General features: G+C 39.9%; 1 protein-coding gene across 1 annotated transcript in view; it reads right to left on the bottom strand.

Moving 5' to 3' along the window:
* The window catches only part of DNAH3 (dynein axonemal heavy chain 3), a 103,340-nt gene that overhangs the window by 7,808 nt on the left and 83,218 nt on the right, over nt 1-12,314 (bottom strand). The window contains exons 52-59 of the mRNA XM_027826793.3: nt 11,550-11,732; nt 9,329-9,527; nt 6,378-8,519; nt 5,317-5,542; nt 4,762-5,006; nt 2,304-2,420; nt 937-1,091; nt 12-179 (exon numbers count right to left, since the gene is read on the bottom strand). Coding sequence (XP_027682594.2) covers nt 12-179; nt 937-1,091; nt 2,304-2,420; nt 4,762-5,006; nt 5,317-5,542; nt 6,378-8,519; nt 9,329-9,527; nt 11,550-11,732 — 3,435 coding nt within the window. The remainder of the gene's footprint in view (nt 1-11; nt 180-936; nt 1,092-2,303; nt 2,421-4,761; nt 5,007-5,316; nt 5,543-6,377; nt 8,520-9,328; nt 9,528-11,549; nt 11,733-12,314) is intronic.

Raw genomic sequence — 12,314 nt, 5'->3', positions numbered from 1 at the left:
ATCCCCATTACCTGTGGGGACTTGCCACCTCCACCCACTTGTCTAGGCAGAGTCAAAAGCACTCCACTGAAAAGCTGGTTGGTCTCCTGATTATCTTTAGTGATGTCTGCATTCTCATGAAGCCCAAACACTTCTGGATGTGTTGTAATTGGTAAGCTTCTTAAGTAGTCAATGTAAGACTGCAAGGAAAACATGTAGTTACCAAAAATGTGTATTTAATAACATTTTTTATCAATCGGTAAGTACAGCCCAGCTTTAATGGAACATACTGAGAATGTAATACACAGTCGGTCATGTTCAAACACATGAATTCCCAACTAAAAAATCATTGCTTTGCATAATCCAAGCAGACAAATACAAAAGCTTTGAATATTTCAGAAACTAATTTAGGACCTGATCTTGCAGTCCTCATGTAAGTATTGAGTTTATCTAATTTTCTATACTAGCTAATGAACTCCCCAGCCTTACTCAGATTACGCTGTTGAGATCAGGAGCCAAGTGCAATATTTTCAAATGTCAAAAGAGCTAGACCTGGGCAAACCATGCTGTCGTGGTAAAAAGGGCTTGCGGGAGGTGTAGAGTCCTCCTGCAAAGTGTTTCTGCAGCCTGACCCTTCCCAGCTTTGCAGCACCACAATGGCCCTGAAATAGAAAACCTGCACAGATGCGGCATCATTTTCATTTACAGGAAACAGAACACTGTAAGATCATCACATCTCTCATCAAGTTGCATCAAAACATTAAGTGCCAGTTCAAAACTGGTGAGTCTGTATTCTGTGCATACAAAGATACATTCTGACACTCTTTATGATCTAACATTTTTTTGTTTCCTGTACACAATAATACACAGCAGTGTACTCTGAGATTTTTATTCTTAAAAGTTCACATATAAACTCAATGACTTATTAGAAGGAATTTCTGTCCTTTATTTCCCTACCTGGTATGGTCCATGTGGTGGTATATAGTAGTCATCCTCAGGTGAAAGTTTATACTTCTCCTGTTCTATATCTTTATTATAGACTATGGAAAGAAGTGACAGGAGAAGACGCCTGTCTTTGTCATCTGTTACTCTCCCACCATAATTACATTCCCCTGGGAAATTAAACAGAAAACAGGGCTGAAAGAATGCATGGTTATTTATAAAGATGTAATAAAAATGGCTTACATTAAAGAATTTCTCTGGTAAGCTGAAAACCATGACAGGAACTATCTAACCCAGTGTTGCTCACGCTGTGATCTCTTGGCCATAAATGGTGTGGGGGACACTTGCAGCTGGTCTGGGAAACTCCTTCCCTCACAATGATGAATCATGTCCTGCTTCAAGCAGTAATACTTTCTGCTAACTGAACCCCATCTTTGGGGCTCTTTTGGCCTTTCCATTTTCCAGAGGCTTTATCTGTCCAGCTAAACTCCAAAAGCGAAGCACTTCTCTAAGCCCTGTATAACTGCTTCCTGTCTTTGATATAAACTCAACCCTGACTATATGTCTGCACAATGACAAAACTGTAGAGACATAAACAAGCAAGAAGAAGAACCACTCTGCAGAAGGACCTGGAGAGATTAGAACAGTGGGAGCTGCTGGCAACAAAGAGAGATTTGGTCCTAAGAGAACAGAAACTTTTATACCAGGGAAGAGGAAATAACAGCTTAGGTACAAACTGGGGGGACATAGCCCAGCAGTCATTCCTGTTACATTAAACAAGTTTATTTTCATATCTCCTCTCCATAATACTATCCCAATATTACTTTTCATGTAACTAAATTCTCTATTCACTACAAAGAAGCATGAAATCACGTTTTGGAGGTTGGGAGGGGAGGTGTCCATGAACAGGCCTTTAGCTGAAGAATGAGCAATGTCTAGGTGACTGTGACTACCAGGAAATATATCCACTATTTACAAGGCACAGGGCAATCCGCAATACCTTACAAGTGAGGCGGATTATCACACTCCCTGGCAAATCTCCAGCACTGAATATGTCATGCTCTGATGTATTGCTCAGCCAAGGTGATAGAGATGCCATTGATGCTTTTGTTTGACAAGCGTTAAACAAAGCCCAGGAGTTTTTCTGGACCACAAGTAACCTTTCTAGCTATGCAAACTACAACAATGATCTAGTTATTCAAATCTTATGCCTGGGGGTATATACCTCTTGCCTGGGGATGGAGGGGGGCAAGAAAGAATAACTACGTGGAATCTATCCCAGGTATCATGGACTGTCATTGTATTTATGATGTTATCATTCATCACCTGAAGTTATTTTTATAAAATACCCACCAGTACATTACAGAGTGCCACTTCTATACCTGTTAGATAGGTCAGAGCTTCAAATGGGATTTCTTCATACTCATTCAGAAACATCTGGATCTGTCGCATACTGATTCTAAGATCAGATTCATTGAATTCATATGGAATATTCCAACCTGTTCAATTAAAAAAAGACATCTGATTCAGTGGTATATTGTCCTGATAACTGAGCTTAGGAAATAATGACATTGGTATGAAGTTGTTGTTACAGAGTAACAGCCTCCTGCCACTAGATCACTACTCAGTGAAGTTTAGGCATTTGCCTGAGTGTTTACTACCCAAGTTGGAGATAGCTATCCTTAACAATATTCTATCCCAGTGCAACATTATATACTTACTTACTGCATTCCAAATAATTAAAGATGTGCCCATAGGTCCTGACATTTTGACACTGCTCACAACTGAAAAGCTTCAGAGTAACAGCCGTGTTAGTCTGTATTCGCAAAAAGAAAAGGAGTACTTGTGGCACCTTAGAGACTAACCAATTTATTTGAGCATAAGCTTTCGTGAGCTACAGCCCAGCATAAGCTTTCATGAGCTACAGCCCACTTCATCGGATGCATACTGTGGAAAGTGTAGAAGATCTTTTATACACACAAAGCATGAAAAAATACCTCCCCCCACCTCACTCTCCTGCTGGCAATAGCTTATCTAAAGTGACCGCTCTTCTTACAATGTGCATGATAATCAAGGTGGGCCATTTCCAGCACAAATCCAGGGTTTAACAAGAACATCTGAAGGGGGGGGGGGGGGTTGGTTAGGAAAAAACAAGGGGAAATAGGTTACCTTGCATAATGACTTAGCCACTCCCAGTCTCTATTCAAGCCTAAGTTAATTGTATCCAATTTGCAAATGAATTCCAATTCAACAGTTTCTCACTGGAGTCTGGATTTGAAGTTTTTTTGTTGTAATATAGCAACTTTCATGTCTGTAATCGCGTGACCAGAGAGATTGAAGTGTTCTCTGACTGGTTTATGAATGTTATAATTCTTGACATCTGATTTGTGTCCATTTATTCTTTTACATAGAGACTGTCCAGTTTGACCAATGTACATGGCAGAGGGGCATTGCTGGCACATGATGGCATATATCACATTGGTGGATGTGTGAAAAGCTGTATTCTAATAGATGTAGGAAACAACTGTACAGTGCTTTAGCTGATCTGAAATCAGCTAGATAGGAAGACCATAGGAATTCTGACTGATTTCAGTGTTTTAACCTGTGTGACTGACTGAACTTAGACTGTTTATCAATAAACAAATATCTTCCTTCTACCAATCTAACTGCTGTGCATTTAAATAGGTACAGTGGTTGCTACTAAAAAGATAATGTTTAACAAGAATTACTACTTATCATATAGTGGTATCAAAGATATGGAAGTTATTTTATATCCTAAGTACAGGGAAATGGTAACATGTAAGGTTAACTCTTGGCAGATGTTGTCTTTTTAATGGTGATCATTGTGTCATGCATTTTGAATAATTCTGATCTGAATAAAACATAGTCCATATGTTATTATATATCAAACCAACCATGCAAAACTGTACCCGCTTAGTCATCTAGGATAGGTCTTTCTCTGACAGAGAAGTCAAATATTTGTCTTTTATCATCAGCTGCATGATAAGGTAGGTGAGTAGATTGTATGTATAGAATGATTAATTTTTATGACAAGTTAGCAATGCTGTGTTAAGCATACAATGTGCATGCCAAGTTCAGACTTGGTGTAAATGGGCAGAACTCCATGTAAGTCAATGGAGTATATGACATCTGAGTTTGTCCCTAAATATTTTTAAAACAACTTTTAATTCCACACAATATTTGTTGGTCATGTAGAACTTATTCACAAAAAAATGAAAAACAAATCAAATTCTTATATATGTTATGTGCTTGGGAATTTTCATTGTATGGCCAATTAGCTGCAGCTAAATACATTCAAATGCTACACTAAATGAACATGTGCAGTAGCTTTGCTCGATAAAAAAAATTTGAGTAAAATTCAATTTCTATTAATAAAAAAGGTAAATAATTTAAAATGAAAACTTGAATAGGAGTTGTTTTTGACAAACAGATAAACAACTGTTTTATGCAGAAATGTAATAAAATAATAATTAATAACAACACAGCAATTTATGACAACATAAATACATTCTAGGTTTACTTTGCAAGCTCCCAGTGACTTCAATAGCAGTTTTGTCTGAATAAGAACCTCAGGAGTCGAACCTGTGTGTATTTATAAAGCCCAAAACCTCAAAATAGCTTTTCAATGTTGCTTCACTATATTCTGTGCAATGCTGAGACACACAAAAATTCACAGCCATCATCAGATAACATGACCACCCTCTTCTCACAATGCTGGAGGTAATGCTTCTGGCTGGTGTTCTGGAGGCAAGACTGAAGTAACATATTGCAAAACTGCTAATGCTTTTTAGGAGATCTGCAAAATGATCCAAATCTTACCCAATGGGCCAAAATTTTTCCTTTCTTGAACCAGGGCATGGAAAAAGCAAAGTCCAAAAAGCAATTTTTGCCACATTTCTTGTTTTTGGCAACTGGTAAAGAATGCAGGATCAGACACTGGGTCATTGAGGTATGATCGTAGGAGATTTGCTCTAACCCCTTTAGGAGGTTCATTGGTCATTTTGATGCCATTCTGGAGAATACTGACAGGAAACTTTTCTGATGGATAACTGGTTAACCATAATCTGAACAGGGTAAAGACAGAAACATATTTGATTAAATATCCTCAGTCTTGAACTGCATCAGTTTTAAACTTTATTAATATAAGAGTCAGTTGCAATCTAAATATATTTTTAGAAACAGATGTGGATTAGATAAATTGAATATCTACATGGAAAAGATGGTGTCTCGATTACATATTGCTATTTTCTCAATGATCCTTAAATATTCCAATGTGATAATTATTCATGTAACCTTTTTATTCCTTTTTACTAGCAGCCCTAATTTATATTGGAAGTAATCCCACAGAAAATGGAAGAATATTAAAGCTTCTACCTGAATTTTTCATGGGTATTCTCAGGCACTATCATTTCTTCACAGATTTTCTCCAAAGCAGGCATCCAGCTGGTTGCAAGATGGCAGTTTTGTAACACTACCCAAGTTCCATCAATGATAGCCTGACATATCATTTTTGCTGCTATTGGACCCTGGCCCTGGCCAAGTGAAATAGTCTGAATGCTTGTACCTCCCATGCCAAGATCATCAGCAAACTTTAACAAACCTATTATAGAAAATATAACGCACACAAAATCTTTTAGCAAATAGATCCATGTTGCGTATGTCATTTTTATAATGAGAAACACCATTAAAGGTACAAACGTTAATCTGCATTCTAATCAGGGCCGGCTCCAGCCTTTTTGCCGCCCCAAGCAGCAAAAAAAAAAACCCAACTTGCCGCCGAACATGGAGGCGGAGCGATGGTGCGGCCGCCGAATTGCCACCGGCGACTGAAGAGTCACGTCCTCGCCGCCAAATTGCCGCCGAGTGTGAAACGCGCTGTAACGGAGCGGATGCCGAATTCCTGCCGTCGCCGCCGAGGGGAGATTGCCGCCCCAGAGCCTGATATCCTGCCACCCCTTTACATTTGCAGCCCCAGGCACCTGCTTGGTTCGCTGGTGCCTGGAGCCGGCCTTGATTCTAATCAATTAAAAAAAAAAGAAAGCTAAAAGTAGTTTCAGGTGGTATATGAGACTGAGTCTCCAGGCAGTTGCTGTTTTTTAGATGTAAATTACTCCCAATTTAAAGAGTGGTGGAAAAGGGCCTTAGCATAAATGGGAATCTGGCCTGGAATCTAAATCTTGTTAAACCCCTGAAGATCCAACAGAAATTTATTCATTTCATCACCATTATAATTATAATTCCCCCCCCCCCAGTTTCTCCCCCTATTTTGGTATGTTTTTACAAGATAAAGGACGTGTGGAAGGATAAGAATGTTTGAAATATGAAGCTACTACTACTACAATTAATTTATTGTACTATAAAGGGACTGTTTAAATGAAGGAGCCCACATTTTATCATGCAAAGATTTCAATTTAAAATCTTTTTTTTAACCTCACCTGCCATAGGATCAGCACCTGGTGATAGTACAAAAATCAAAGGTGCACAGCAATTGGAATCATTGTAACTTCCCGCAAGGTCAAAAGTAGGTGGTTCTATATAGGTTCTTCCCATATTTTCTGTGATGAAATCCTGCATTGCTGGAATGATTTTATCAGGTCTTAAACACCTTAGAATGATCATACGATCTAGCCCTACTAAAGTCTTCCATACATCGGGAAATACCTCTTCCTGGGGCTTTGCAGAGTCATAAATCATTTTCCACTTTGAAACATTCTCCCTTACATGATCCATCAGTCCATGAAGGTTTTTTAGACTAGATGCACGTACTATCTCAGCCCATGATTTGTCAGTCAACCACTCTGGGGCTGGGTTGAGATAAGGGTTATCAAGAGCAACACCCCCTGTCAATAGGAACCGCCAAACCTCATCATCTATTTTATCTTCTCCTTTCATTATTCCTATAGTCAGGAGGAGGGAGAATAGTAGTTTATCCTTCTCAAACAGTGAACGGCAGACATTATTGTAGATGCTTACTGTGAAATGTTCAATTATATTCTCAATTCTCTCCTTTAGATCATCACTCTTTTTGCTATTCGCAATGGATTGAATGTACAAGTTAATGAACCAAATTAATGAATACTGGTACATAGGTTCAATGTTTGCAAGATCAGAAATGCAGAAGAAGAGAGTTGCTGAATGAACAGCTACTGGTTTGTAACCCATTCGAGTAGCATCTATCTGCATTTCAGTTACAGAGGCAATTTCCTGCTTTTCTGAGATTTCTTCAGATAGCTCTTTGGATGAAGACAAAACCTTAATTGCTGTTTCATCTTCTAAGATGTTTCCTTCTGATTTGGAAAGAACCTCAAGGATTTTATCTTCTATCTCCTTCAGCTGTTTCTTGTTGGCTGCACTTTCTATGATCAGTTTATTTTTCTTTTCTTCCAGCTCAGGCTTTTCCTTTGCAGCTACAATTCCAAGAAGTTGGTCCTGAAGACCTAGTGGTGTAATCATGAAGTTGAGTAGACAAACTTTCACAGCCACTTCAGGAAAATAATGAGGATTCCTTAAGCGAGTTGTCATATAAAACTTGAAGTCTCTTGAGTATTCAATTATATTTTCACCTAACCTCATGTATTCCACACCCTGTTGCTTGAATGTTAGCTTTAGCAATATAGGCTCTATGAAAGCATCTAGTTCTTCACCAATATTTTCAAGCAAGACTGGTGTTCCAAACTGGATAGCATTTTCCAGTGTCCTCACATAGTTCGTATCAGAGAGTTTCATAACTGAAAGCTTGTTAGCTTTCTCCATATTTTTTATCCACTTGTTGGCTTGCCTTTGAGGATCAATCATTAAAGCCCATCTTCTTGAGTTAGAAACAATTACACCATTATCAATCGAAAATGAATCAATTGGCAATCCAGCAATCTGCCAGGCACGGATTTTGACAGGATCCCCTAAAGTATTACTGAGACTAAAATCATTGGAGCATGGTATGTGCTTCTCCCTGCATAGAACCTGCCACTGCTTTTGGCATTCAAGGCGATAGTCTACAGTAAAGGCTCCCAAATAAGCCACTGTTCCTGAAGATAACAAAACATCACCAGTAAGATCTGTGTATCGGATTCCCAACAATCGTGCAGCTTCTGTCCACCTATCTTTCTCACCTCCAAGTCCACTGATCAGCTTTTCAGCCCTTATCAACTTTTGTGAACAGATTTCAATGTTGTTTTCTAATTCTTTCTTCCGGTTATTCATGGTTTCAAACTCATCATTCAAAGCTTGGAGACGGTCCATTACATCCTTAAGTTCTGCACGCTTTGTATTTAGCTTTTTCATTTGAATTTCAAGTAAACCTTCCGCCTCCTTAAGACGCTCACGTTTTGGAGCAACCACTTTAGCTACACGGTCATACACCTCCATGGCTCTAACCCATTTGCATAAGCCTTCACAGGCTGATGACACATTTTTTATAACAGCTGGCTGAAAATCTGGATGCTGAGTAAACCTCTCTCTGATCCTCTTCATTACAGCAGGAGGAATATTATCCTTGTCATATGTCTTTAAGCTTTCAAGGAATTTCAGATCTCCTAGAAGCTTTCTAGAGATTCCCCAATAGTCTTCTATCATTTTACCTGTATTGCACATAAATCAAATCAGGCTTAAATCATAGGTATTCAAAATTAAAATACTTTAAACAAAGATAAGAAAAAGCTAATACTAATTATCTTTAGGTTTGTGCCATACAGCTGCAGTTAACAAATTTTAGAAAAATGCTTACATATAAAAATTCAAATAAGGACACAGCATCATTAATATGTGTCGAACTGAAATTTAGTATGCATGTACATTAACGGTACAATAATTTTAATTTTAATCTGCCAAAAGCAAAGGGAGAGAGAAACAAATGGTTATAAACATTTTTTGTGGTTGACTTTTATTAAATAAATCCTATTCTGAGGATTTGCTTCCTAATTTACATAATAAAAGCAACATTTATAACTATTAATTCCTAATTATTAAGGGATAAATTGTGGGTGCACTAGGTAGGCAAGAAGGTGGTAAAAGGCATCTCTTCCCCTCTTCCATCCAGTATATTTATGTGTGACCCAATACTAATCCTATTAATCCCCATGTGCAAAAGGCTGACTAGCATGGCTAGTGATGCTCCACAGGTCCACGGGGAGTGGTTATCTAGGAGTATGGCACAGTCTGGATTCTGACCTCCCCTACATCCTTGGTAGTGTTTGGCAGGTGGTGCTGGAGGGGAGCATGCAGGTGTAGGTACAATAGTGCAGCATGCTGCACCAGAGCTCTCTGAGGCATCCCTCCTGCATCTGCAAATCTTAGCTCGGTGTGAATGTAAAGCAGAATAGGTGACTGTGTCTTAGCTCGGACACAGATGACACAAACAGTCCCTAAACTTTCACAATGGTATTATTACCGCTGCCACTTGGATCAGGCTTTCTCTCTGGTTTCATTCCTTTCATTACACAGATACTCTCCATAACGAGCTTGACAGGGCCTGGTGGATTCTGCATGGCTTTGACAAGCGAGATGTCTGAGGGGTTCAGGGTATCGAGAGCAGAGAGTGCTGCCTCTAGAGCTGGCATGGCCTCTGCAAGGTCCCCTTCACACTCTTCCTGCAAATACATTGAAAGAATTCTTTAATCCTTTGAGTTGCACAGTCTGCTGTAAACTGACTGACATGAGCTGAGAGATGCGAATGTGGCATTAGTGAACCATTTGCAGTTATAATTAACTAGGAAAAATGTACATAGCAGTACATTTCAAGCAGAGATAACTATTTTAATAATCTATCCTGACAGTTTAGTGTATTACTCTCTACACAGTCATTTTAACTGCATCTCACCACCATGTTCCTTTTTACAGTTGAAGGCCCAAGGGATATCTCCATTTCACCATTTAAACATCTTCAAAATACTTCTGCTGACTTGTTTCAGGTGCTGAGAAATGGGGGCAGGGCGGAGGGTAAGAGTAACAGATCCATGGGACTTCAGAAGAGTGCTGAGCAGCTCATTTCTTTTACCATGTGCATGTTACTATTGCAGCAGAATGCAGCATATAGCAATAACTTCAGAGATAATCCCAGGTACCAGCAGTTGTATATGTTTTGCGTTTCTGCAACAGTTGAGACAGTGCTGGAGATTCTCACAATCTCTCATGGAGGTCTTTGTGCCACCGACATCTGGTCATGGAGATATTCCCTTTGAGGATGTTTGGTCGTGGCCCATGACTGAGCCTCCTGGGTTACTATCACAATATAAATAATAATAGTATTTTCATTCCCCATTAGTATGTATACAGGGTTCTGGATTAATGACTTGCAACTCCTGGCCTATATACAAGAACGTCACACACAAACTGCTGCAGGACAAACAGTTTTCAACAGCATGGTGGGATACTATGTTGGGACACCTCATGGACTAGTATCCAAGACTTAATCTTATCCTTGTAAAGCACACATCTCACTTTTCTCCTACATTCATTAGAGTGAATAGAACATTAGGCTTGCTGGGCAACACTGTAACAAGACCACATTTTTTGTGGGCCTGTCTGCTACACCAAGGGTATGTCTATACCGCAATTAAAAAGCCACATCTGGCCCAAGCTGACTCGGGATTGTTGCGCTCGGGCTAAGAGGCTGTTTAATTGCAGTGTAGATGTTCGTGCTCAGGCTGGAGCCTGGGCTCTACGATCCTGTGAGGTCAGAAAGTCCCAGAGTTCAGGTTGCAGCCCAATCCCAAATATCTACACCACAATTAAACTGCCTCATACCGCAAGCCATGTGAGCCTGAGTCAGTGAGCATGGGCCAGCTGCAGGTGTCTAATTGCAGTGTAGACATAGTGAAGAGACTAAGGGTGAAATTCTAGGGTCTGCAGAAGGCCCCAATGCTTTGGAGCTACTGCAGTCCCAGTGCATGGGAAATGGAGGTCTGAGAAGCTACTCCTACACGCTGTAGAACTCAGGAACACTAGCACAGAGTGGGGAGTGGGGCTATGGATTGGCTGACAGAGTGACATGGCATAATAATGTGTCCACAAACTACAAACGTCATAAGACCATAAACCCCACATAAAGTGGTGGGCCTGGCATACCATAACCTGCTGCTCCAGCTTAGAGGCTATGGCTCCTGTCTGCAGATAGCAGCCACAGAGTAACTGCACTATAAGCTCTGGGGAGGAGATTTCTTCCTCCCCCACAAACCTCTATATAAAACCTGTTTACTGGGGCTTATTCCACATAAATAACAATCCCAGAAAGATACCCCCTCCCCGCCCATGTAATTAGGTCCATCTCTTTCTTTACTCAGCTGCATAAGGGGACTAACTTTCTCTTTCAGGAAGATCTGAGATGCACCTTGCATTACGTGTGCAAGATGCACGTTGAAGTCAGGACTGGAAAAAGGAATTCTGGGAGCACCGTAGAATTATTATCTGGCCATTGCTAAATACAGCCAGAATAACATTTGTTAACATTATTAACATCTCAATCATTATCTCTTGTGTTTTTGTTTTTTTAATTGCATTGTTAGGAACGTGGGCCTCACCTGTAAAGTACTGTGCATCTATCTCCTCGACCCCCATTTACTTTGACTGGAGACAGATTCAGTATCTCACAGGGACAGGCCCTTGTAAATTACCTTAATAGCTTGGGAAACAGCCGCAGCATCATTCGCCTCCTTTTCATCTGCAGATACTAGCTCCTTCTTTGCATCTACTTGGATCGTTTCTTTTTCTATCTGGATCATCATTTTCTCTGTTTCTGCAGAGGTTTGAATTAGTTCAGGCTGAAGGGCAGTCAGCTCCTTCTGCATTTCTGCAACCTAGTGATGATATCCAGTGAGAGAAATCCTGGTAATTTGCATGTGTATTTCCTGTCTCAGTGTGATAGGTAGAAAATGGTAAAGATGTTAAGACACACAGTGCAATTTAAAAAAGGACTCTCAGCATACAAATCATATTTTAAAAAGTAGCCTTCTTGCCTATTTTACTGAGATCTCCTCCTGTTAAAACTGAAGCAGATTTTTAAAATCTAATGTGTTTTTCATATTTGTAATGTCTTTACTTTTTGCAATTCACTCAGCCTGGACACTGAAAATAAACTGATCAGTTTTGCTTTCCTTATAGTCAGCTAGTGGACCCCAATGCTCCCCTCCATTTACATGCATGGATGAGAATGAAATCCAGCATAAACCAGGCAAGGGATACAGAAGTTGGAATAGCAGCAGATTCTTGGGGTGCTCTCCTCCACTAGGGAAGTGCACAGAAGTAGGAAGCCCCTTTGTTTTGCCAGGGTCTGTTCCAGGAGCAGCAGGGAGAAGAGCTGGGAAGCTGTCGAGTTGGGGGCTTGGTGGACTTCCTAGTGCAAATCTCCTCAAAAGGTAATGCTCATTCATGCAACAGTA

The sequence above is a fragment of the Chelonia mydas genome, chromosome 10 (genome assembly GCF_015237465.2).
Source record: "Chelonia mydas isolate rCheMyd1 chromosome 10, rCheMyd1.pri.v2, whole genome shotgun sequence".
NCBI classification, from domain to species: Eukaryota; Metazoa; Chordata; order Testudines; family Cheloniidae; genus Chelonia; species Chelonia mydas.
The sequence above is the reverse complement of the archived record's forward strand: the minus strand, read 5'-3'. Positions and strand labels throughout refer to the sequence as shown.